This window comes from Marmota flaviventris, chromosome 7 (assembly GCF_047511675.1).
Source record: "Marmota flaviventris isolate mMarFla1 chromosome 7, mMarFla1.hap1, whole genome shotgun sequence".
NCBI lineage: Eukaryota > Metazoa > Chordata > Mammalia > Rodentia > Sciuridae > Marmota > Marmota flaviventris.
In genome coordinates, this window is record NC_092504.1 from 984,645 (window position 1) to 1,009,184 (window position 24,540).

General features: G+C 57.1%; 3 protein-coding genes across 12 annotated transcripts; 1 reads left to right on the top strand and 2 right to left on the bottom strand.

The window, feature by feature from the left end:
* Window positions 1-952: 952 nt before the first annotated feature.
* Atp5me (ATP synthase membrane subunit e) lies at window positions 953-2,021 on the bottom strand. The gene is made up of 4 exons (XM_027940727.2): window positions 1,936-2,021; window positions 1,510-1,564; window positions 1,308-1,406; window positions 953-1,036 (listed from the first exon to the last, which is right to left on the bottom strand). The coding sequence occupies exons 1-4, from the start codon at window positions 1,969-1,971 to the stop codon at window positions 1,011-1,013; spliced, it is 216 nt and encodes a 71-aa protein (XP_027796528.1). The 5' UTR covers window positions 1,972-2,021; the 3' UTR covers window positions 953-1,010.
* Window positions 1,925-8,164, top strand: Myl5 (myosin light chain 5). 8 transcript variants are annotated; one of them, XM_071614041.1, is made up of 9 exons: window positions 1,927-2,013; window positions 3,373-3,481; window positions 3,690-3,895; window positions 5,252-5,359; window positions 5,525-5,600; window positions 6,396-6,500; window positions 6,913-6,991; window positions 7,469-7,517; window positions 8,010-8,164. In XM_071614041.1, exons 3-9 carry the CDS (start codon window positions 3,737-3,739, stop codon window positions 8,109-8,111), a joined length of 678 nt encoding a protein of 225 aa, XP_071470142.1. In that variant the 5' UTR covers window positions 1,927-2,013; window positions 3,373-3,481; window positions 3,690-3,736; the 3' UTR covers window positions 8,112-8,164. The 8 variants fall into 8 exon arrangements, with proteins under 8 accessions (XP_071470144.1, XP_071470142.1, XP_071470145.1 ...); XM_071614042.1 differs by lacking the exon at window positions 1,927-2,013 and adding an exon at window positions 2,100-2,187; XM_071614043.1 differs by lacking the exon at window positions 3,373-3,481 and having other exon boundaries at window positions 1,925-2,013.
* Slc49a3 (solute carrier family 49 member 3) lies at window positions 7,900-15,160 on the bottom strand. Of its 3 annotated transcripts, none has more exons than XM_027935223.3 (10): window positions 15,007-15,160; window positions 12,275-12,433; window positions 11,820-12,033; window positions 11,589-11,665; window positions 10,864-11,001; window positions 10,664-10,780; window positions 10,100-10,252; window positions 9,739-9,896; window positions 9,348-9,457; window positions 7,900-8,834 (listed from the first exon to the last, which is right to left on the bottom strand). In XM_027935223.3, exons 1-10 carry the CDS (start codon window positions 15,127-15,129, stop codon window positions 8,593-8,595), a joined length of 1,491 nt encoding a protein of 496 aa, XP_027791024.1. In that variant the 5' UTR covers window positions 15,130-15,160; the 3' UTR covers window positions 7,900-8,592. The 3 variants fall into 3 exon arrangements, 2 of the variants coding, with proteins under 2 accessions (XP_027791024.1, XP_071470140.1); XR_011707925.1 differs by having other exon boundaries at window positions 8,747-8,834; window positions 9,348-9,453; XM_071614039.1 differs by lacking the exon at window positions 12,275-12,433.
* Between the last annotated feature and the right edge of the window lie 9,380 nt (window positions 15,161-24,540).

Sequence of the window (24,540 nt, forward strand, 5' to 3'; positions counted from 1 at the left end):
TGGACTAGGGGACCGGCAAAGGCAGAAAGTCCAGTGGGCCCTGACTTTGAAGTGAGTATCATCTGGCAGAAAACAAGGGTTACTAACTCAGCGAGCATCATGTGTGTTCCCCACTGGACAGTACTCTGCAGGATAGGGTCACTCCTTGGGACCATCTGCCTACTTGCAGCAGGGAGCCGGTTTTCATCTCACCTCAGTGACACCTGGTGACAGCCTCAGACAGGAGCCTGGGACAGCAACCATTGAAGACCCAGGTGCTGGGACACCACTGCTCAAGGTTGGGGGGTGGGAGTGCTCGTTCACCCACAAAAACCAAATAATAGGCTTCTGAAACATTTGTAAGCCATTTCCATATGTTTACAAATATATTCACTTTACAAAAACTGAGGCTTTCTGCCTAAGGGATTGGCTCCTGGCACACAGCTGGGAAGCAGCAATACCCCACCCATCCAACTCCAACTCACAGCCTCAGTGGCCAGGAGTCCAGTCTGGGGAGGTTAGGGCTCACCTTTAAGAGACCACCTCCCTGGGCTTCTGTCTCAAGGTTGCCCTGGCCACCTTGAAATACAGAAAAGGATTGTGAGTTGAGGACAGAAGACCCAGCTTCCAACTTAAAATTGCATCACCACCTCCACCCACCTTCCAATCCCTCTTTTGCCTATCCAGGAGCCTGGGCTGCTGGCAGAAGCAGGGTAGAGCACGGAGCAGTTCTAGGGACTGCTCCATTAGAACTGACTACTCAAAGGCCCCCTCAACACCCCAGAAAACAGGCATCCATTTCTATACTTGTTGCTGTTTGTGAGCTGTGTTCTGGGTCAGTAATGAGTGATGCTCGTTAATCCCTTTGAAATCCCCTCTAAGAGGCCTCACCCTGAGGAAAAGACAGCACAATTGCTGAGCAGAGTCCAGGAACCTAAGCACTGGAGAAGCAGTAATGAGAGGGAGCCAAACATCACGGAGGAGGAAGCTTTATTCATCTGCTGGGCTGGGGAGAGGCAGGCTGGGGAGCCTCACTTCAGTATGCTGTCATCTTGGGCTGAAAGGTTGGAAAAGACACACTCAGGCAACCTAAGAGGCCCCTTCAGAACCTCAGACTTTAACCCAGAATCCAATCCAAGGACCCCCACTGCACTTCACTAAAATGGATCCTGGCCTCTCCTCCCTTGGACCTGACTCGGCCTACGGGGATCAGCACGCTGGGGCCAGCGGCACGCCTACTCTCCAGGGCTGCTCCCCACAGGGCAGGCCAGAGGCGGCACCCCTCCCTCCACTAAAAGCGGGATGGGCAGCTTAAGGCTCGCTCCTACCTTCGGCCCGTTCTCTCTCAATCCGCTTCAGCTCATCCTGCCTCTTCTTTTCCTCCGCGGCTACCCTCCTCTCCTCTTCTGCCCGGGGTTTTAGGTAACCTGGAGGGGTGGGGGCTTCGATTAACCTCCTCCCTAAAAACGCTGCGTGAAGAGGCTGGGTAGCTGCGACCCCTCCGCCCAGCCCGCCCGCCCCGGCACTCACTGTAACGCTTGGCTCCGTAGGCCACACCGAGGGCCAGGGCGGAGTAGCGGCCGAGCTGCGGGACAGAACAAGGCGACTGGGCGTCAGGCGCGGCGGGAGTCGCAGCCCGCAGGCCACGGGCGGGGGACGCGGGGGGTCGCAGCCTGCAGGGTGTGGGGGTCGGGGTCGCAGCCTGCAGGGTGTGGGGGTCGGGGGCGCAGCCTGCAGGGTGTGGGGGTCGGGGTCGCAGCCTGCAGGGTGTGGGGGTCGGGGTCGCAGCCTGCAGGGTGTGGGGGTCGGGGGCGTAGCCTGCAGGGTCGGGCACGAAGGAAGGCGAGGACGCGGAAAGGCAGGACGCGGCCTGCCGGGTCTGGGGGATGAGGGTAGTGGGCAGGGATCGGGGTCCCAGCCTATATAACCGTGCTGCTGCCACGAAGCCGGGTTCACCTTGATGAGCGGAGAGACCTGGACCGGCGGCACCATCTTGTCCCTGACCTTCGCACCGGAAGCGCAGCCGAGGCGGAGGTGAATGCCGCGAGGGCCCGGAAGACCGTGGGGCGCCAGCCTAGCCGGGCGCATGCGCCGGAGCGCGAGCGGCGCCCCCTGCCGGTAGGAAGAGGCAGAGCGCCCTCCCCGGCGGGTGACGTCACGGGACGCGCTCGTGCACAAGGAAAGTCTGCGCGCGACCGGGAGGGAAGGGTACGGCACACATACTGTGTCCCTTCCCTGGGAGCGAGGGAACCAAGCGACCCGGCCCTGGGTGTACGGGCCGAGCGTCCGCGCCCCGCCTGCCCGGGTTTGGACCTGGAGGAGAACTAACCGAACCCCACGCTCGGTCAGGCACGAACCAGCAGTGTAGAGCGCGTGCCCGAGGGGTCGGGGGCCTAGAGCGCAGGCGTGCGGGATCGGGGCGGCGATGGCTGCAGCTCGTCAGTGACCTCCAGGCTGTTCACCCTGAGCTCTCCTGCCCTCCTTACTCCCATAGCAGGAGGGACTGGAACCTTCATGAGAAGGCCACCCAGAGCAAGCCCCCCCCCCCCCCAGGTCCCCAACCCAGCCTTCAGAACTCGCAGCTGTGAGCTCCCAGGTGCACCTCTCCCGAGGCCACCTCTCCAGTCTCTCTGCTCGCTTCTGTACCTCAGAATGGCTACTTGTCCCCCACACCTGAGCCAGCCCTGGCTGCGGTTGCCCAAAATGGGGCCATCCGTAGCCTGGTGGTCTACCACCCCATCAGCTGTCCTCACCCCAGCAGTGACCTCACGCCTACCTGTGCTTCGTCCACCCTGCCTTACTGGGCAGGTAGTCTTGAAGGCCAAGGGTTGGGTCCCATCCAAGTCCATACCCCCCCCCCTCCCTGGGAATTGGGGAAGTCCACCTTTCCTTACTCTTCCTCGAATTCCTGTTTCCAAAGACAACATAACTGAATCTAAAGTGAATAAATGCAATGAAAACTTCAAGGCCCATGGGTGCTCAGCAGTCCTGGAGGGGGACCTAGAGCCCAACTGCCTTGGCCCTCTAAGAGCCCTGGCTGAGCTTGTCCCGTTTTTCAGCTTGCTCTGGAGTCCCAGCCCTCAGCCTCCCCAGCTGGGAAGTCAGGGCTGGAGATGGGAACACCTTGGCCAATCCTGCAGGGCCAACTGCTCTTCTCTTGCCCTGGGTGAGGCCAGCCTGGAGCCCCTGAGGACTCCTGCTAGAGCCCAGTCTTGTGGGGCGGATGCAGACCCTGGCCCTCCTCAGCCCTCTGGCTTTTGGGGAATCCACAAGTGCACAAAACAGAGCTCTCCACTCACACAGACATCAGCCTGCAGAGCCCCCCACCCCTTCCTGCCCTTGGGCCACTGGCCAAATGACCTCAAGTGACCGAGTGGGCTTTCTCTTTACCAGATTTTAAAATAAACTGCACTCCTCAGCAGCTGAAGCTTCCAAAATTGAAAATAAGTGTCTCTGGGGCCCAGGTGACGACAGGGGACAGGACATACCAGCAGCTTTGGGGGTCAGTGCACAACACATACATGCCCATTGGTGCATGCAAGACCACCCATGGGCACTGCTGGAGACCTGGCTTGGATCAGGGCTCTTTGAGGGGCTAGGGGAGGGAAGGAGGGTCTCTCTTGTCTTGAAATACCAGTGGAAGCCTCTGCACCTGTCAGGGTCAGATGTGTGCAGAATCTTGATACCCCTGTCTGTGTCACTATCTTTAGAGCTGAACTCAGTCCTGGAGGGGGACCTAGAGCCCAACTGGGCCAGGATGCTCCCTGGAGATCTGCAGCCTTCTCACATTTGGAGCTCCCCCTCCTGCAGCCAAGCCAAGACGCCTGCAGGGCCACACCCAGCCCTGCCCCAGGAAGTGGGCCCTTGGCTCTGGATCCTTAGCCCCTATACCTGGTCCCCCAGGTCCTCCCAGCAGGTGATGCCTCCACAGGGTCCTACCTGAAGACCCCTTTGGTTCTGGGGGTCTTAGGTAGCAGCACCCGAAGGGAGCTGTGTGACTGAGGCTGTGTCCTTTCCCAGAACTCAGGTCAGGCAGTAGGAGGGAGACCTGGCAGCCAAGAGTGACCCAGACCAGGTCATCTGGGTAGCCTGGCCATCCCCAAGTCTCTTGCCACAGAAACTAAAGAGCTGCCACCATGAGGTCAAAGGGTCAGGCCAGGGTCATAGGCCCCACTGTCGTATATACCAATGAGACAGGGAGGTGAGGACGGTGGTGCTTGGGAGCTCTAATACTCAAAGTGCTCAGCAGGCTGAGCCCGGTGGCACACGCCTGTCATCCCAGCAACTTGGGAGGCTAAAGTAGAGGATCACAAATTCAAGGCCAGCCTCAGGAACTTAGCAGACCCTGTCTCTAAATAAAAAGTGCTGGGGATATAGCTCAGTGTTAAAGCACCCCTGGGTTCCATCACCAGTGTCAATAAATAAATAAATACTAAAATGAGTGCTCAGCAATGTTTGGGCTCCTTGTAGTACCTCTGTACAGATCTGGAGAAGCCAAATTTCCTTTGACACTTACAGTTCCTGCAGCCCCAGCAGGGCCCACAGTGCCTAAGAGGGCTCTCAACACCAAGGCCCTGGCCAAAAGTTTGGCAGATGGCCCTGGAGACACAGCCTCCTACGCAGAACAAAGCCTCCTGGTGCCTGGGGGCAGAGGGGTGTCTGAGTCACCGGCAGGTTGCCCAGGCTCACTCTGCAGTTGTCCAGTCCCCTGGGGTGGCCCTGAGCCTGTCCTTGTAGGGAGTGGCAGCTGAAGTCTGAAGTGTCCTGGGGGACCAGGCAGAAGCTTAAGACAGGCAGGACTGGAGCCCTGGGCAGGGAGGACCCAGGCATGGTGAGCAGGCAGACAACTGGGCAGGGGCATGTGAGAGCTGTGTGTGCACACGAGTGTGATGTGCATGTGAGTGTGTGAGAGCATGTGAACATGCACCTCAGTGTGGGTGTGAGAAGTATGTGCCTCGGCCACCCAGGGACAGCCACCCTGGTGACAGTCGGGGAAGCAGGTGGGAGAGTCTGGGCCACAGGAGACCTGGTGCCCAGGACAGGCCCATTCATGGAGTCCATTTGCTCTGGAGCCCCCAGGCCAAGCCCAGTGAGGTAGTCTGAGCCCTGTGCTGTGCCAGGGCCTAAGGAGTCCCTGTCCTCCCCCATACACCTGGGCTTGGGGCCACCATGTTGCCTGATCCTCTCCTCTGTGCTAAGCCTGTTGAATCTTGGGATGCCCTGGGGTTCCCGCAGCTGGCCAGGACCCTAAGTCTTGGTGCTCCTGCCCCAGGCCAGCAGGAAGACCAAGAAGAAGGAGGGCGGGGCGCTGCGTGCCCAGAGGGCATCCTCCAATGTCTTCTCCAACTTCGAACAGACCCAGATCCAGGAGTTCAAGGAGGTGGGTCTGTCCTCTTTTGTCCAAGTCCCCTTTTCCAGTGGGTGGGGGGATCCCATGTAGGCCTGTGGCTGCCTTTCGCCTTGGTGTGGGTGAGGAGCCGGGAGAGGCACAGCAATGGAGGCAGAGCTGGGCTACCAGCAATGCTCCCAGCAGCCTGGGTTCTAGGCATTCACACTCATGGATCAGAACCGAGATGGCTTCATTGACAAGGAGGACCTGAAGGATACCTACGCCTCCCTGGGTAAGTGCCACTAGAAGGTGAGCACGTGACATCCAACCTGGACATCATCACTCTTCCTCGAGTGGATCAAGGGCACTGGCCCTACAGGCTGGTGACATCCTGCACACTTGGCTTGCTCAGGGTCAGCACAGGGTGCCCAGGGCAGACCAGCCAGTGGCCCACTGCCCACACATGACCACTTGGGATGGGCTTGGAGCAGGGGATCCCAGGAGGGGACAACACCAGTGGGCTGCCACAGCCACAGCTTATGCAGGCTGAGCCCACCCTGCCTCAGCCCAGCCTCATGGAGCTAGGAGAGGGCGTGGGGCCTGCCTATGCTGTCACACTGGACCCAGTTCTTCCAGCCCTCTCCAAGGCCACCTAGGGGCACAAAGCCTCTGCACCAAAATTCCCCATGGGGAATTCCTCAGGCCAGGCCTGGGGCTTCCGGTCCTGCCCCAGGAGCTGGGGAAGGTGGGCAGGTTTCTTCCTATGGTAGAGTCCCCTCTCAACCCCCCTTATGCCTAAACATAGAAAAGACACCTCCCCTGTCCCCAAACCCAGCCTCCCCTCTCCCCACCTCTGATCTCCCCTTTCCTCCTCAGCAGCTGTGTCCCAGGCTCAGGGTTTGGGGTGAATTCACCTGCCCCAGCCTGTACCCCACACACCTGGCTGAGAGCACTCTCCCCAAGAGCCCAGCACTGTTCTGGGGTCACCCTGGAGAACAACAGGAGTGGGTAGCCAGTGTCAACAAGGGCAGAGGGGCAGGGGGTGACGTTCCTGCTCTGGTAAACCCTCCTCCTGGTTTTGCAACAGGCAAAACCAACGTCAAGGATGATGAGCTGGACGCCATGCTCCGGGAGGCTTCAGGGCCCATCAACTTTACCATGTTCCTGAACCTGTTTGGGGAGAAGCTGACTGGTGAGCTCTTTGGTCCCTCTCAGGGATAGCACTCCTGGGCAGCCCTCAGGCCAATCAGCCAGCTGTGTGTATGTGCCTAGCTAATTCCCAGTGCTTAGAAATCCAGCCATTGCACATAGAAGCCTGTATTTTCCCCATGCCCTAAGATCCTGTCAGCCACCCAGAGCCATTTGAGTTCCAAACCTCCCATCTACCCAGCTGTCCAGTGGTCCCTGTCCCTCACTCCTAGATCCCTGGCTCCAGCTGCAGGCATGGACTGACTCTGGGGACCCTGAGAATGGTTCCCCCAGGTGGGAACAACAGGGCAGGCTCCCTGGGGCTCAGGAGTGGGAAGGCTTCCTGGCAGTGATGCTGCTGGGCAGGGGCTCAGAGCCCTGGGGTAGTAGGGGACCCTATGGCCTCTTTGCTGCAGGCACAGACACTGAGGAGACCATCCTGAATGCCTTCAAGATGCTCGATCCTGACGGCAAAGGCAGCATCCACAAGGAGTAGTGAGTGCAGCTGCAGGGAGGGTCTCAGCTGGCAGAAGGGGCTGCAGCACCCACACCCAAGCCCATCTCCTGGTCTCTCCAGCTTCGGGGCCTTCTGTGGCCTGAGCGGAGTCCTTCAGGATGACCCAGGAAGTCCAGTCCCACCCAGTGGGGCAGTCTCCATGACTAGGCCACCAGGTCCCTCCAGCTGTCACTGTCTTTAGACCCTGCTACAGGAGGGCCACCTCATCCAGGGGCTGGGGAGAGGGAATAGCCTGGTGTCCCTCCCAAGCACTTGCCTGTGACCCATAAAACACCTCCTCAGGACTGGGGATGACCGATGGGGGTCAGGATGGGCTGGGGTGATCACCAGGTGCTGGGAAGGTGGGGTGAGGACTGAGCCCACGCCACTCTGAGCCGCGCTGCAGGTGCCCTGGTGTGAGCTGCCAGCCCTTCCTCAGGGGGCCTAACCACTCCCCTGCTCCTCCTGGCCCTCAGCATCAAGCGCCTGCTGATGTCCCAGGCTGACAAGATGACTGCAACTGAGGTAGGCCTGCAGCCCCAGAGGGCCACTGAGGGACAGCAGCCCCCAGGCTGCAGGAGCATGGTGGGCAGGACTAAGAACAGTCCCTGGGGCAGGGGCTCCTGGGAGAGGGGGGTGGCCCTGGGCTAGGTCAGGGCTGGAAGCCACTGGCCAGTTGGTGGTCTGACCTAGCTGAGGGGACAGACTTACTGTCCTAGCCCGAGGGGACAGGGTAGCCCCCATCTGTACTTCAGAACTCCACCCCATTCTTCACATTGCCCAGGTGGCCACCCTAAGCACCACTGACAGCTCGGTAACCTGCTTCTCCTTCTGGCCCCATGCCCACCCTGCTTGCCCCTCCAAGATCCCGCCCCATTCCTGGCAGAGAAGCAACACTAGGAGCCTCTGGAGTTCAGCACCTGTAATCCAGAGCACCTAGGAGGCTGAGGTGTGGGGACCTCTTGCCACCCATTCCACCAGGCCTGACCCCCCACCCACCAACTCGCCTTCATTCAGGTGGACCAGATGCTGGAGTTCGCCTCCATCGACGCAGCGGGCAACCTGGATTACAAGGCGCTGAGCTACGTGCTCACCCATGGGGAGGAGAAGGAGGAGTGAGGCTACTCAGCCCTGGTTGTGTCCAGTTCAATAAATGTGGACCCACACATCTGCCTGCCAGTGTCTGCCCGAGAGTCTGCATCGGCCTGGGGCCCCTGTGCTGGCAGCCCTGCCCACCTGTCTTAGCATCAGCCTCAGTGTGTGGTCACCCCATACTGAGCAGAGAAGAAGAGGCTCAGGGATTGGCTCCTTCTAGCAAGTGCCCACACCTGTCCACTCCAGGTCCCTCATACCCAGCTCCCCTTCAGCCCCTGCTGTTGTGCCAGGCCACCTCACCAACCTACACTGCCCTGTGTTGGGCTGTCTTCCCTGGTCAGTGTCCATACAGTAGCAGCTCTTCTTGCTTCAGCCATACAGTCTGCACAGGGTCCATAGTGCCAAATCCTGCCATGCCCTGGGTGTGCCAAGAACCCTGAGCCGGTGGTCACAGTCCCGGTGACCAGAGATTGCCTCTCCACCTCCCTTCATGAGACACCCCTGCTCACAGTCTCCGCGAGTCCTTGGGCTCCTGAAGGCAGGAGGCAGGGCCAGGAGGTTCCTGCAGCCTGTGAGCTGGAGGTGCTGAGCCAGGAGCCTCAGGTGGTGCCCTCAGCTCTGGGGCACATGTCCAGGGCAAGGGGGCTCCTGCAGACTCAGCCTGCAGGCGCCGGTATGGGGTGTGGAAGAAGAGCACCAAGACACAGGTGAAGAGGGTGCACAGGCTGGCCATCAGCAGCAGAGACACTGGGGACACACACAGCTCTCTCTCTCAGCTGGCCCAATTAGCCAGAGGAGCCCTCGGCCATGGCAGAGCCCAGGGGATCTGGACCCACCATGGCCACAATGCATCCCCAAAGCAGCCCCGCTCCCCATCCTGACGGTCCCGGGGGTCACAGGCCTTGTGCCCAGGGTGCCTGACCCCCACTGTCATCACTGCCCACTGCAGCTCCGACTGTGCTCTCTGTCCCTGTCCCTCTCCTCTCAGCCCCTCCCCGCTCTCTGGCCCCATGTCTCTCCACTTCTCTCTCTCTTTCCTGGCTCTAAAACAGCTCACGAGGGGGCACTGAGACTGGGCTTCTCTCAGGGTCTTTGGGCTGCACCCACCCACTGAGCTCAGGTGCTCAGATGTAGGTGGCATGTGAAGGGCACCCAGAGACAGGGCCCAGAATGGGGGTTCCAGGGCTGCCCCAACTGGCCAGGCCTGGCCTTTTCACCTCTACTCATTGAGGGCCCTGGGTCATGGGTATGGACACTGACCTGTCCAGTCCAGCGGGTCCTCACCATGCTGGCAGGTGGAGGAGGATGGATCTTCGGGCCGCACAGTCAGCACCGTCAGCAACACCATGATGAGCACACCCTGGGCCTGCCTGGACATGCACAGCCCTCAGCCAGGGCCACGGCACTGTCCACCTTTCAAAGCCAATGCCACCTTGGGAGGGACCGACATTGCGCCGCCCGCTGACGTTCCAAGAGCAGCATGAAGCCTAGTCCATGTGGCCTAGGCTGGCCCAGGCCTGTGTATGGCCCACCCTTACCAGAGCAGACAGGCCACTCTCTTCCCAAACAGGGGCCTGGGCCATGCAGCCTGGGGTGGGCCAGGGGAGAGCATCTAGGCCCAGGGAAGCAGCCAGGGCAGGTGGACACTCACCCCAGCACAAAGACCAGGCCTGCAGCTGCACCCTCACCCACAGGAAAGGCACACTCCACCGCCAGCTCCATGGCCACAGGTGCCACAGAGAAGCCGAAGAACCCAAACAGCGAGCAGGTGGCAGCCACTGCAAGGGCTTGCCCCTGCAGTCGGGACACCTGGGAGCAGCCAGACAACAGAGGAGACAGCAGTCAGCACAGCCAGCTGTGCTAACTAGGCTGCATGGCTGTAGGCAGGACACCTCACCCACCATGGGCCCCCCAGCAGGAGAGGCCATGCCTGAGAGGCCAGGGGCCTCTTGCCTGCCACCTGCCCGGGCACTCCTCCACCCCTGCAGCGGGGCTCAGCAGGGGACTCTCACCAGGGCAAAGGCCACACAGGCCATGGAGGCAAGGCAGAGACCTATCTTGGTAGCCTCAGTGAAGCGCTTGGTCCAATCCACATACAGGCCAAGAACCAGTGCCCCCAGGATCCCAAACACGATGAAGAGAGCCCCGCAGAGGCCCGAGAACCCCTGGAAGAGGGGAAAGTTCAGGCAACATCCTGGGGCAGGAAGCCACCAGAGTTCCTTGGGACATACCCTGTGACCAGGGCAGTACCCAAGGCCAAAGCAGGACAACACTATTGGCTGTCTGCCAGAGTGGGATCCACTACTGAGCACCCCACTAAGGAAAAGGGCCAGTCACCAGAGATATCCACAGGCCCTCAGTGCCCTGCACCTAGGGCAGAAGTGGAAACATGCCCCAGGCCCACACCCAGCTCTGAGCCAAAGGGAACAGGGCAGAGGGCAACAGGTATGGGTCAGGCCCAGGGATGCACAAGTCCTACAGCTGGCCCTCCATGCTTCTTCCAGCGTGGACACTGAGCACTCAGAGGCAGTGGGTAACCCGAGCAGAGGCAGAGTCCCTGCCCTGCAGGAACTCACGTTGGAGTAGCCACTGGCACAGAGGATCTGCTCCAGGAGAGCCGAGAAGCTGGAGAAGATCCCGATGCCACCCCCAAAGCACACAGCCAGGATGACATAGGCCTTGTTCTGAAGAAGCTGGAGGGGAGGTGCCTCTTAGCCCAGAAGCCCAGGTGCTTCCAGCCAGGGCCTTCCCACCCCCAGAGTCCCACCACACTCACCAGCTTGAGCCCCTGGAGGAAGTTCTCCGAGGTGGAGCTGGCGGCCCCCACAGAGGGTGGGGTGGGGGGTACACTCTCCCAGAGGCAGACAGTGGCCAGCAGGCAGGCCAGGCCTGCAGGGATGGTGTAGACTCCAAGCTGGGAGAGGGCATGGGTGTCATAAACAGCCACACAGGTAATTGTGCCCACATGCCTCTGCCCTGCTCTGGGCCCAGGTCCTTATCCCCTTGTGATCTCTGTCCACCCTCCAACCTCCAGAGTCACCAGTAAACCCAGGGCCTGTGGTGGGCTGCTTTGCACCACCCTCACCTGCTCCTGGGGGTTTCATGAAGAGCCCTGATTATCAAAATATTCCTCAAGGATGGCTCCCACCTTGACAAGGCCAGCCTGACCACCCAGAACAGATTAGCACCTAAGGGCCAGCTGCACAATCACGTAGGAAGAAGGTCATGCAAACACACCCAGGCATGTCAGAGTACAAGTGCACAGGTGTGAGCACACCACACACACACACACACACACACCTCACACCACACATGCATGCACAGCACGCACACATTCATATACCACACATGTGCACACATGTGCACAGTGTGCACACACCACACACATGCACGTACAACTCATGCACACCCCTCACACCACACATGCACACACACCACTTACACATGCACAAGCAGACAGCAGAAACACACCACACATGTGCGCCTTACAAGCTTCCTCACCATTAGAGGGATGTCCTCTCCCTTCTTGACCAGGGCAGGTGACAGCACATTGGCCACAAGGATGCCCAGGGGATTTGCTGGGTGGAGAGATGAACCAGGCAGCAGGTCAGCTCAGCCATGGCTGGCCTCATCCCCAGCCCAGGGGGAAGGCTTCCTGGCCCTGGGGCTCTGGCTCATGAGCTCAAGGGGTGGAACACCCAGGCAGGCAGAGGCCTCAGCCCTGGCACTTACACATAGTGGCAATCATGTTGGCTGTGGCTCGCTGATGCTCTGGGAACCACAAGGCGGCCAGCTTGGCTGGAGAGAAGATTACCAAGTTCTGGGCCAGGGCACAGAGGCTCTGGCCACCCATGAAGAAGGCAAATGTGTTGGGGACCCAGGCAGCCACACAGGGAAGGGCGCGGAGCATACTCCCAGCAAAGTTCAGCCATGCACCCAGGATGGTCTGCAGGATAGTCAGAAGGCTGCTGGCCATCTCGGACTCCCCAACCCATGTCCCCAAATGCCCACCCTAGCTCACAGGCACATCCCAATTTCTAGCCATCCCTCCTCCCTGGCAGTTTTGCCTGGGGTCCCAGCCAGCAGGGCTGTTGGGCCCTGGTCTGGGGAGCACATGCACCCAACCTCTAAATGCAGAGGACCTTGCTAATAATCCCAGGCAGGCCATGGTGTGGGGTCTGACTCACCGCCCCTCGGAGCCCCACAGAGTCTAGGACCCAGATGGCCAAGATGCCAAATGGGATGGACACCACCAGGTAGATCAGCGAGAGCCAGCCAACCTGTGCCATGGACAGGAGGAAGTGCTGGGCAATGATGTCTGCAACTGGGGCGAAGCTGAGCCAGAGCTGTGGGGACATGCGGAGTCAGCCTAGGGCCCACAGACACTGCCCCGCCACTCCTCCCTGGCTGCCTGCTGCCCCTCTCATCCATCCCTCGGCAGGACAGCATGAGTCCGCCTGTAAGGGCAATAGGAGGTTGGACCAGCCCTGAGGCTGATGATATGGCCAGAGCCTGCAGGATCAGGAGCCCCACTGGGACTGGACCTGAGCCCTGAGGACAGCCTGAGGGCTGTCAGCAGGGGGACCACCCACCCTCTGGGAAGCTCTGTGTGGACTATGGGTGTGAAAGGGCACATGGGCAGCTGAGGCTTGCCAAGTGGGCAGGGAGAGGCAGCAAGAGCAGAACCTCGGAGGGATGGAGTTGCCTGGACACAGCACCAGTTCACAGAAGGCAAGGGACATTGGGGAGAGGGAAGATGGCAGCCCTGGCCCCCCATCACATGGATGAGCACTAAGCTGACACAGTCTGGGCAGTCGGTGGCTAGAGGAGACACCATGCCAGACGTCCAGATAGCAAGGGCGGGAAGCCCTGGGAGCCTAGGTGTGAGTGAGGCTGCAGGCAGCAGCACCCAGAGGGACAAGGAAAGCCCCAGCAGGGCTGAGGACAGTGCCAAAGGGACAGCAGAGCTCAGATTCTGGAACATTTTTTGAGGGGGGCAGGTCATCTCTTGCAAGCTGGACGATGGAATCTCAGGTAGAAACACCTGCACTGTGTGCGGGCCCCACCCCACAGGAGACAGGTGTCCTGCAGGTGAGGCCATCCCCAGGGCAGAGGACATTCTTCAACTGTAGGAGTTACCAAATGCTGAGAGCAACCCATGGTTTCTCAGCAAACAGCACACTCACCACACTGGGCCATGGGGCAGGCTTTCTGGAAAAGACGAGGGGGCAGGAGGAAAGGAGGGGTCATCAAGGCTTAACCCAGAGGTGGGGTGGGAGGGTGGCACATGGACCAACCACGAGGGTGTATCACGGTCCAAGGTCACGATGAGTCAACTCAGGATGCCAGAGCTCTAGGCCACACCCTCCATGGTGGGCAGTGAGAGCCAGGCTCCCACTGCCAAACTCACATGACCGCCAGCTAAGCAAGGGCTGACTGTCTTCCTCTTTCCTCAGGACAGTGCAAGGGCTGATCCCCAAGCTCAGAAAGAGCAGCAAACAGGCTCAGCTGCCTCCTGCCTGACCTAACCCAGCAGTTGAAGGCGTCAGCATCTGTTTACAGAGCCTGCTCTACAGAACTGATTGGAGCTCCTCCCTAAACAGCCAGCAGCAGCTCCATGTCTTCCTCCCAGAGCTGTGACCCTGGATGGCAGGAGATGACCTATCCAACTCACCTGCTGTGCAAGAAATCCTTCAACCAGCTCCCAGCCCTTCCCTGCTCGCCCCTCATCTTCCTGAGGAGCAGGCAGAGCCCCACACAGAACCCTGTTCAGAATGCTGGGCTGTCTCCAGGCCTCACCCCAAGCTCTGTGCTACCTGTCCCCTCAGCACCTGGGAGCCCTGGTCACCAGCTGCAAACAGTGACCCAGGGCTACAGGAACCTGGCCAGGGCAAACATGAAGCCCAGTGCTCACAGTGGAGACCCAGCAGGGACCACAATTCCTGTCTGCTCCACAATGGCAGGACCCTACCTGGGCGACCCAGGAACTTCTCAGACCCATGGAAGAAGCTCCAGAGGAGGCCCGAGTGCATCCTCAGATGGCATAGCCACAGCCTTGTCTAGACATCCCCAGATGGCATAGCCACAGCCTTGTCTAGACATCCCCAGATGGCATAGCCACAGCCTTGTCTAGACATCCCCCAGATGGCATAGCCACAGCCTTGTCCAGACATCCCCAGATGGCATAGCCACAGCCTTGTCCAGACATCCCCAGATGGCATAGCCACAGCCTTGTCCAGACATCCCCAGATGGCATAGCCACAGCCTTGTCTAGACACAGGGGCCTGGGAGCCAAGCCACAGCAGCAAATCAGGGCTCATCCAGGCAGCTTTGGCAGAGGGAAGAGGTTTCTGGAGTTACTGCAGCCTGCAGACCCCAGTGCCCACCCCAGACAGCCTGGGAGCCCCCATCACAGTCCACTCTGTTCAGCCACCAGGTCAGATGGTGGTGAGGTGGTTGGAAGCCCTCCCTCCACCTATGGATGCCTGTCTAAGCAACATGGAGAGGTGGCCAAGACTAGCCTGGCACAGAGGAAGTGAGGGTCACACACAGCCCACCTAGGTACAAGGGCTGTGAGGCAGCCTAGGCCTCTGGCTGCAGGGGCTGGGGGCTGCGGAGAGTCTAGGAAGCTGCAGGCTGTGGGGTGGGACACCTGAAATGGCAAAGCCCATCTCTCTGCTGGTCCCTCTCAGTGCCGACTGCCAGTGCCCTGGAGCTGGGGCAGACTGGGACAGACGTTGGCCCCTTACTGGGCGGCCAGCGCGGACCAGGAGAAGGCGCCCGAGGCCGAGGCCCAGGTCCCCGTACCCGGGCACCGGACACGCGCGGCCGCGGCCCCGGGGCTGAGGGACAGTGCAGCAGGCCGGCTCCAGCGCTACACCGGCCCGCCCCAGCGCTCCCACGCCCGCCCGGCCGGTACCGTGGCGTTGGAGCAGCTCAGCAAGCTGACCACCAGCAGGAAGACCCAGCGGCGCGCATAGGCGCGGGGGCTTCGCGGTGCGCCCCCGGCAGCCTCCGCCACTGCTCCCGCGGGCCCCGCCATCGCCGCGGCCGGCCGAGGGTCTCCAGAGGACTTAAAGGCACCGCGTAGGCGGGCCGGGTGACGCCGGACTGGGCGGGGCAATAGGGTCAGTCCCCGCCCCCAAGGATCCGCTGGGGCGACGCGTCGTGTGGGAGGGGCGAGTGGGCGGAGTTGCCCTCCCCACTTTGGGTGTCGTGCTGAAGCCGGGATCGAAACCGAGCCTCAGAGGCAGGAAAAAGTCCCTTCTTGTAGTGGCCAATCGGGTCACAGCTTGTGAGGACCCGTCGTGAACATGCTCGCGGGGGTGGGTGCAGGAAAGGGGACCTGCAGTCTCTTTGCCCCCAAACTACTGAGATCCAAACTAGCGGCAGGGAGAGGCTAGAGGCCAGCCTGGAAGAGGAAACTGGTGTCAGTCTGCAGAGAGCCTGGAATCCAGAGTGCCATTACACCTCCCGCTAGGGGAATCCTGAAGGGTGGGAGCTGGGGAGGACAAGGCCTGAAGATCCCGTCGGCCCAGCCCCTAGGGGAGGCAGCCTGCCCTCCCACCCGGATGTTTTCTGCTGCTTCCCCCGGGAGTCAGCTGGCCCAGCAGCTGGGCAGGTTTCTGTTTGTCTCCAGAGAGGCCTATGGGTGGGAGGCAGGAGGGAGGCCAGTCTGGCTCAGAGGGCCTGTGTCTGGCTGGTTCCTGGCCCTGCCAGGCAGGCCCATGTAGAGTGGGGTCTCCTTATCCAGATTGAGGTGGACAAGGAGGCCTCCTGTCCCTCAGGCTCGCCTCTGTGGTCCGGAGCAAGCTGTTCCTGCTCTTAGTCTTAAGGGTTGGCAGGTGTCACTGTCACAGGAGATGTCTCTGGAAGAGGGTTGTCATCTGAAGAATTCCCAGGGAAGGGGGGATTCCGGCAGCACAAGTGGGGTCCTTGAAATGCATGACAGATAAGATTGACAGCACTGTCTGTCAGGGAGCAGGATTAGGGTTAGGAAAGCAGGGGCACACATTCCAGAGAGAACAGGCCCCTGTTCCTGGGTTCTGGTCTCTTCTAAAGAAGTCTGATGAGGGGTGGGCACAGGAGGTGTGGGGTTGGCGTCAGTCTGGGGATCTCAAGATGGTTTATGGTGGTCTGGTCATTCTCCAGATCCTCAGGCCGGCGTGGTCTCCATTATCTGTCTGATCAGTAATCGTTGCTGGAAAGCCCCCCCAAATTATAGGGTTTTTTAAAATGTCATATATCTCTTTACTTGATATATTTATTTGTGGGCTAGTTAACAGAGGACAAGGTAGAATCACAGGTTTTCTAGAAGCTTGTGGGTGACAGGCCATGCAAAGCACCGGCCTGGAAAGGCAGGTGACACTCAGTTAAAATTGTCTCTGTCCCTGTTTCCTTCAAGTCTCCTTCTGCCTATTCATTGCTTCTCTTACTCACCACTGTCCCACATCCCTCTCTGAACAAGCAGTTGCGTGGTCCCAGCCCTTGTGTGTTCTTACCAGGCTCGTGTGTGCGTCAGATGGAGTCACACACTTTGGGGTCTCTTTTGTGAAGAACTGTTGAGTAACCAAGGGGAAATGGGGCTCTCCCCAGTGCCCTCCAAAAGGACAGCCCACTCTCTGAAACCTCTGAAGGGGCCCTGTTCAGTGCCACTCCTGCTCAGTGCCAGTGTCCTCACCTCACCTTTGTCCCTTCCAGCTCCCCTGTCCCCTTCTCCTCATTCCTTACTTGCCCCCACCCCATCCATCCACTAACCCTGACCCCGAGGAGCTGGCCCTCACAGCCTTCCCCCAAGGCCTGGTACTGCTTGGGACTGGGGACTTCCATGTCTTCCTACCACTCCTGGCAGATAGGGAGGGACAGCATAGGTATCGATGTCGAGGACATGGCTAGATAGGATTTGCCCCTCACCAGCTGCAGGCCTAGTAAAGTCTCAGCCTGTTACCCTAAAACAGGGTGACCAAGTGGCTATTTCCACCTATCCAAGTCTCTGTCAACTCCTCCTCCCATATCCTCAGGGGTCTGGGGTGAGCAGTGAGTTCAGCAAGGCTGCAGGACACAAGATCAGCACACTACAATGAACTGTATTTCTTTGAACTGTGCCAACACATGTGAAAACCACAATTGAAGACAGGGTACACATATAATTACTTCAAAGAAAATTAAATACTTTAGCAAAGCAAGTGTAGTGCTTCGATGCTAATGATTATACAACATTAACAGAAGAAATCAAAAAGACCGAATAAACAGAGAGGTATACTGTGTCCATGGATTGGGAAACAGCAGAGTAAAGATGCCAGTTCTCCTTAAATTGACTTACAGATTTGATGCAATTCCCATCAGAGGTTTTCAAACACACAGACTGACAGAAAATGTTCGAAAACCACATAGCCAACAAAGGACTGGTAGCTAGGATATATATTTCAACAGTTTAAAAAATTCAGCATGAAAGTGGGCCAAGACATGAGGAGGCATCTCATGGAAGAGGATCCACAGAGGGCAATAGGAATGAGTGACTAACTTGATTAGCCACCAGGAGAATGCAAGTTAAATCTTTGTGAGCTGTCACCACACGCCTTTCAGAATGGCTAAAATAGAACAGCACAACACCAGATGCTATCAAGTCTCTGAAAAACAAGGCGGCGGCTTCTTATACACATAAGTATGCAGCTGTTGCATAAGCCAGCAATTGCACTCCTGAATTCATCCCTCAAAAGCCTGAGCCCAGACCCACAGCCGCTTTCTCTGTGAGAGTCAAAACTGGAAACCCCCTGGTATCCCCTAGCAGGATGGCTAAGCTAGCTGCTCACCTCCGTAGCATGAAACACAGCTCAGGAGCAAGAAGCTGGTAGCATACAAGTCTGGATGGATCTGTCAGGGTCATGAGACGGGACAAAAGGCTGGGAACAGGGAGTGACCCTGGGGTGCAGTGAATGAGTCCCCTAAGTGGCAGGACCTGCTGCTTCTCTACCCTCCTGAACAAATGGGTCACAAGACCCAATCCCACCAGAGAAGTAGAATGTTTGCACAAGATGAGATTTCTCCTGAGAAAACCTAATAAATCCTCTAGCTTCACCTTTTCTTAGTTAACTTGAGACTTGCCTGTTTGGGAGGTCACACAGCTAGGGCATATGACTGGTTCCCTAGGGCTTTGCTGCGAGTCACACCTCTGCTGCGTGGGCTATGTGGACAGTGGAGGCCCAGCTGCTCTTCAGGGACCCCAAGGCCTCTTTCACTGGAGACTCTGGCTCTTCCCCAGGCCTGCAGGAGTCTGGTGGGTGACTGGAGTGGGGTCTCTGTCTTCATATTGGTCCTGTCCCCTTGGCCACCTTACCCTTTGGGTCGATTCTACTGGGTCCTGTGGGTAGTCATAGCTGACCATGGAGGCTGGTAGGTGTTTTCTTCCACCTGCCCTGTGCCTGTCCAGCAGTGACAGTAGCCCAAGCACCCAAAGCCCTTCAGCCCTGCCATCAGCCCAGATGGAGCCACAGGCCAGGTGTGTGCACAGGACAAAGGGACCAGCTGCATCACAACCCAGCAGTCCCCCAATAAGGCCACCATGAGAAGAAACATCTTTTGGAATCTGCCCCTGGCCAGTGGAACTCACTGACTGGACCCTAGCCCACCCCAGCAAGGCCACAACAGCTCGTGTCTCCCTTGCTCGGGGAGCAGCCTGGCTACTCCATCAGTGCTGCCCCCTGAGCTGAGCTCCAGTTGAAGCCTTGCCTGCAGGTTGCTCTCACTGGACTCGATTTCCTTTTCACCATCACTAAGTTGGAAGTTCCTGCTTCAGGTATCAGTTGCCAGGGACAGGGACTGGGCTGTGAAGGGGCAACAGGCAATGCGCAGGGCACACTCACACCGTGCACACTCACAAGGCTGCCTGTCCCACTACATGCACATGAGTGAGAGAAACAGGGCGTGACCTGCACCTTGCCCAGGCTTCAACCCGTGAAGCAGGGCTGAAGAAACCAAGGGAGGCGGGAGCTGTCTGTGCGTTCTGCATGACGTCACCCTGGGGCACACTGGCAATGGTGACAGGCCCTCTCTGTGTTGTGTTTTCAACTGCATGGAATCTACCAGTGTCACAACAAGAAGCTCAGTTCTAAGGATCCCAGAGTATGAAGTCTTGGAAGCAATGGATTCCTCTCTCTCACTCAGTGCTAACAGTTTTGTATCAAAATGGACAAGAGTTTCAGCACAAGCGTCAGCTGCTGGTGTGTTGAATCCAGGTACAGCACCACGCATGGGCCACAGGATGTCCTCTCCCCTTTGGAATAGCCACATCTTGCAGAGGTCCTCTGGTAACTGGACAAGGTCACCTGTTGCCTTCTAGGGAAATGACCTTCAGAGCTTCCTTAGAATTCCCCCTCACTGTGGCTAAATCTGCCTTTAGGGTTTCATCATCTCTCAGCCAAATGTGGACTTCTGCCAACATCCCAAACTAACCCTACCCAAGGTCTCTCCCACCACTGTGTTCCCCCAACAGCATCTAGTTCGGAGGCAACCAACTGAGGCTGCCTGGCCAGCTGGAGCCCAGACAAGGCCACCCTCTCTGGACACCCCACTGTGAGGTGGTGTGGCCATCCTGCTCACTGACGTGGTTCTTCCGCTCCTCCTAGGGAATGTCAGGGTTGCCAGGGCAGGAGCCTGTCTGTCCACCCCGAAGCCTGCAGGAAGAACCAGGCAGCACATGTCCTAGGCAAAAACCCAGGAGGCGGGGGCTGGCCTTCCCACCCGGGCCCCTGGCCCAGCCTGCCAGGCAGGCTCTGGAGGCACCGTCCCCACTCACACCTGCACCACCTGTCCCAGCAGCACACTTCGCTTCCCACGTCCTGTGACTCACCTGTCCCCCAGAGCTCCCGCTGGCCCATGCTGAGGCCCGCAGGCTACCAGCAGGGGCCGAGTCAGCACTTCAGGGTCTGGACTAGCTGCCTGGAATGAAACCCAACTCGATCCCCAGATGTGCAAGGGCTTGAGGACTGAAAACAGGCCTGCCACTGAGTCTTGAGGGCTCTGTCACTCTTGCTTGGGCTCCAGCTGGCCCCAGCAGAGGGTACCTCGGGTGTCCACCTCCTGTCCTCCCCACCCAACCCCAAAGTCTTAGCCTGCTCCCTACCCACCCCAAGAGGCACCCTGACATCTGCCCCTGCCCTTGAAGCCTGTCCATCTCTCGAGAGGTCGAGGCCCTGGTTCTCTCACCCATGTGCATGCAGGGGGTCAGGCAGCCTTGTATGTGTGCGTGGTGTGAGCCATGCCCTGCGCATCTGGTTTTGTGAAAGGTCTGAGGTTCCTCTGTGGTGTGTGTGTCTAGATTGGGAGTTGGTTTGAGTTCGTGTGTTATGTAGGCCATGTAGGCTTTGGCATGTGGTGAGACAGTGGTTCTCTTCTGTGTGAGTGGTGGGAAGTGATCCCCTACTTCTGTTTGTGTGGGCGTCTGTGGGCATATGTGCCAGTGGGCTTCCACTCTGCATGTGAGATGGAGGGCCGGGCTCTCCCTCAGCTCAGGTGCCTACACAGCGCCACACCTCCCTGCACAGGAATCTTGGGACCCTGGGCCCAGACGAGCGGGGCGGTTCTTGAGGTGAAGGTCACTGGGGACACTTTCGGATTCCACAGCCCAGTCTCCCGGGTGCTGCTGGTGGCTCCTGCACTCGGAAGGGCCCTTTCCAGGAGAGCCTGGGTTCGGAATGCCTTTCTTCCCAGGGTCATGGCGACCCCTCACCTCCTCTCAGAGGCTGATTTCTGCTCTGGAATGGGCCCAAACCTGTCACAGCTTCCCTTTCACTTGGGAACAGGAGGGTGGCTTCGGCCTCCCCTGCCACAGCATCTCCTAGATGGACAGCCCCAACTTGGCCTTGATTGCTTGGCTCTGAGGCCAGGGTCCTGCAAGAACATGAGAGGCTCGTGGAGCATGGCCTCTCCACTCAGCAGAAGGTCTCCAAAGTTCATCCGCGTCATAGCAGGTGTCAGTGCCTCATTTTTATTGCCAACTAATATTTAATGTCTGGGTATGCACTTTGTATTTATTCACTTTTCAGGTGATTGACAGTTGGTGTATTTTTACCTCTGGGCTGTTGTGACCACTTGTGAGCCGGTCTAGTGTGGACATTGTCTTCAGGCCTCCTGCTCTGCACCTGTGTTGGATTTGTGACCAGCCTTTTGAGGAGCTTCCAGGCTGTTTTCCAAAGCACTTGCACATTTGATTTTACCACCAATGGTGCACAGGGGATCCAATTTCCCTACAGCCGCACTAGACCTCTTGCCTATCTTGTTGATGATGGCCATCCTGCTGGGTATGCAGTGACGTCCCCTGTTGGTGATCTGCATTTCCCTGATAGCCAATGGTAATGGGCAGCTTCTCACAGGCTTGTTGGCCATTTGTAAGTCTTCTTTGAAAAATCATCTATTTGGGTCACTTGTCCCTTTATTTTTTGGTAGTAGGGATTGAACCCAGGGGTGCTTAATCACTGATAAACATCCAGCCCTTTTTAAGTTGTTTAGGGTCTCACTAAGTTCTAAGGCTGCCTTGAACTCTCGATCCCATCGCCTCAGTCCCTGCAGGGATTATAGGTGTGCACCACTGTGCCCAGCTATCTTGTTCATGTTTAATCATGTATTTGTATCTTCATTGTTGAGTCACAGTTTTTACATTCTTTATGTCCTTACACAGTCTCACAGTGTCAGACTCAAGCCCTCGCCAGACACCATTCCAAGACTCTCCTCCACCGGAGTCGTTTTTCTCCTTTGCTCAGGGTGCTTTTTGCAAGCAGGAGCTTCTCGGTCTGAGGAACCTATTCCACCTGTTTTCTCTGTTAATGTGCCTTTGTTTTCCCAAGAAATCCTGCCTTTTCCAAGGTTGAGAACGTTTGTGCCTCAGTTTCTTCTGAGATGGACAATTTTACCTCCTATATTTACATCTTTGACCCACTTGAGTTTTATGTATGTCATGATAGGCATCCAATTTCATTCTTTTACATATGAACATTCAGTTTTTTCCAGCGGTGTTTGCTGGGGGGAAAAAAAATACAAAAACATTTTTTCCCTGCCCTGAATCATCCTGGCACCCTTCTGGACACTGGGCCAAGCACGAGGGTCCACTTCTGGACTTCCAGTTCTGTCCTGTGGTCTGGGCCCACCTGCATGCCAGGTGCCTCGCTGTCTTGATGGGCACAGCTCTGCAGCAAGCTTTGACATCAAGAAACGTCCCTGCTAACTTGCTTCTTCCCCTAAAGATTGTTTGGCTATTCTGAGTCCCTTGAATTGACCTCCAAATTTGGGGATCAAATTTCAATGTCTTGTTAATTTCTGACAACAATCCAGTTGGGATTTTGGGTTGAATTACCAATTTGGGGAGTACAGACATCATAGCCACATGCCCTACCCACAAACATGGGAACTCTGTTTAGGTGTACTTTAATTTCTTTCAATAATGTTTACATGTTTTTGGAATTAAGTTTTGCACTTTTATTGCATTTATTAGTAATCTGCTATTTAAACGAATGGTCTGACCATCACTTTCCCCAGGTCTGCCTTGGTATGGTGAGGAGCCCGTGCTGACACCGTCACAACTGAAGTCTGTGGCTTACACAGGGTGCTTTTTGTGTTAAGCCTTCCGTTTTGACAGATGTGTCCGATATTAAGCACTACCCAAGTAGTGTCACCGCCCTAAAGCCCTGTATTCCTCAGACCCATCCCTCCCTGTCCTGCTCACTGCCCTCTGCATGGGCACACGCCTGCTGACTGATCCCCATCTGTGGCTTTTTTGGTGGGTCAAAACCATGAATTTTATTTCCAAAATGTGCCCCCGCTGCACAGCCCGGCTGGTGTATCTGCTCAACACGCATAGGCACTGGCCAGGTGGCAGGTGGCAGGGGCACAGCCATCCCCTAGGGAGTGGGTGGCAACAGCAAGGGACTAGAGCAGCAACTGAGGCAAGTGGCGGGCAGACAGGGCAGGGGGATGGCCAGTGTGGGCCAAGTTCTGGAGTCTTCCTTGTGGAATATTTCAAAGACCAGGAGAGAGAACTGAATCATAAACCCCCAGACCCACTGCCATCTCCTGCTCGGACACATTAAGGGCCAGTCTCATGTTCACCCCAGTCTGCCCCTCTCTGCTCCTCCAAATGGCCCCTGCTCTCATTTGAGTCTCTCTATACATGTCGAGGCCTCCAGAAATGCCCAGCATGGCCAGCACACCCTGAGACCCCTGTGTCTTCCGTGTCTCAGACACTGCATGGCCTTGACCTGGAGGACCGAAGCCGAGACAGTGGTGCCCCCTTCCTTTTGACCAGTGTCTCCTTGCACTTTTTTAAAATATTTTTTTAGTTGTAGTTGGTACAATATTCTTATTTATTTATTTTTATGTGGCACTGAGGATCAATCTCTGCCGCAGTCCGGCTGCAGCAAAATAACCGGGGGGTGACGAGCAACTTGTGTAGATTGATACAGCAGGAGTGAGAGCCGTTTATTGTAGGACAGGAGCAGTATTTATACATTCCACACAGCTTATCTAATTAGCATAAACTAGATACATCAGTCAGCCAATCAGGAATCTCCACACTTAATGGCTAGCTTTTGTTACTTCTCAAACCACTCCCTCTGGCATTTTGCCAGGCACCATCCAGACTTGTTTACGAACTCTAACATTCCCCTGGCAAAATGCCAGGTGTTATTTTGACTTGTTTACAGACTCTAACATTTCCCCCTTTTGTTTAATTTAAATAACGACCATAGTGGTTTTTACAGAAACACCATAAATAACCTGCTACAAACAGAAAGGGAGGATACAAAATGCCACAATACCAAGCCAATTGATGGCTCCATGCAAGAAGCCCTTGGAAAAATTATACCAGCAATGACACCGTTAGCAAAGATACCGAGTTACAATTTGTTGTAGATTACAGTTTGTTGTCTCAGTCCAGGTAAAGCAGTGTCTCAATAGATTAACTCACAGTCCAGGTAAATCATAGTCCAGGTAAGTTCTGCAGGCAGCTAGCTTAAATCACAGTCCAGGTAAGTTCTGCAGGCAGCTAGCCTAAGCTGTAGTAGCAGAAACAGCAACAGCTCTGAAGTCTCCTCCGTTTCTCAGCCGAAGTTTCGTCCGGTTCTCAGCAACACTGGAAATTCTTCCACCTTTGTTTTCATCGGCACTGGGAGGAAGGCAGGAACTCCGGATGGCTAAAGAAAATCCTGTAGCATTCCACTAAGAAAACAACCTTCTGAACAATTTAGTACATTATCTCAAGGTTTTTTTGCATTTGAAATAAGCATTAATAGTGCTCATTACTCATCAGCTTCCAGGTGTGGGAGAGCCATTGTAGCTTAGTTATTGGCATTGAAAATGACCACACATCAGGGACGCCAGTAGCGTCTTTTGCCGGCTGTAGCATCCTGAGCAGCCCCAGATGGCCCTGGGGAGTGTCCCGGACTCAAACTGCTACTGGGCACAG

What these genes read in the sequence shown, in the direction of transcription:
- Atp5me (XM_027940727.2), bottom strand. Translation starts at nt 1,971, where the DNA reads ATGGTGCCGCCGGTCCAGGTCTCTCCGCTCATCAAG. An exon ending in CTACGGAGCCAAGCGTTACA is followed by an intron (nt 1,407 to 1,509) that starts GTGAGTGCCGGG and finishes CCACCCCTCCAG; the next exon opens with GTTACCTAAAACCCCGGGCA. An exon ending in TGAGAGAGAACGGGCCGAAG is followed by an intron (nt 1,037 to 1,307) that starts GTAGGAGCGAGC and finishes CCAACCTTTCAG; the next exon opens with CCCAAGATGACAGCATACTG.
- Myl5 (XM_071614043.1), top strand. Translation starts at nt 3,737, where the DNA reads ATGCTCCCTGGAGATCTGCAGCCTTCTCACATTTGGAGCTCCCCCTCC. An exon ending in AGATCCAGGAGTTCAAGGAG is followed by an intron (nt 5,360 to 5,524) that starts GTGGGTCTGTCC and finishes CCTGGGTTCTAG; the next exon opens with GCATTCACACTCATGGATCA. An exon ending in GTTTGGGGAGAAGCTGACTG is followed by an intron (nt 6,501 to 6,912) that starts GTGAGCTCTTTG and finishes TCTTTGCTGCAG; the next exon opens with GCACAGACACTGAGGAGACC.
- Slc49a3 (XM_027935223.3), bottom strand. Translation starts at nt 15,129, where the DNA reads ATGGCGGGGCCCGCGGGAGCAGTGGCGGAGGCTGCCGGGGGCGCACCG. An exon ending in CCTGTGTGGCCTTTGCCCTG is followed by an intron (nt 9,897 to 10,099) that starts GTGAGAGTCCCC and finishes GGCTGCTCCCAG; the next exon opens with GTGTCCCGACTGCAGGGGCA. An exon ending in GGCCTGGTCTTTGTGCTGGG is followed by an intron (nt 9,458 to 9,738) that starts GTGAGTGTCCAC and finishes GTGCATGTCCAG; the next exon opens with GCAGGCCCAGGGTGTGCTCA.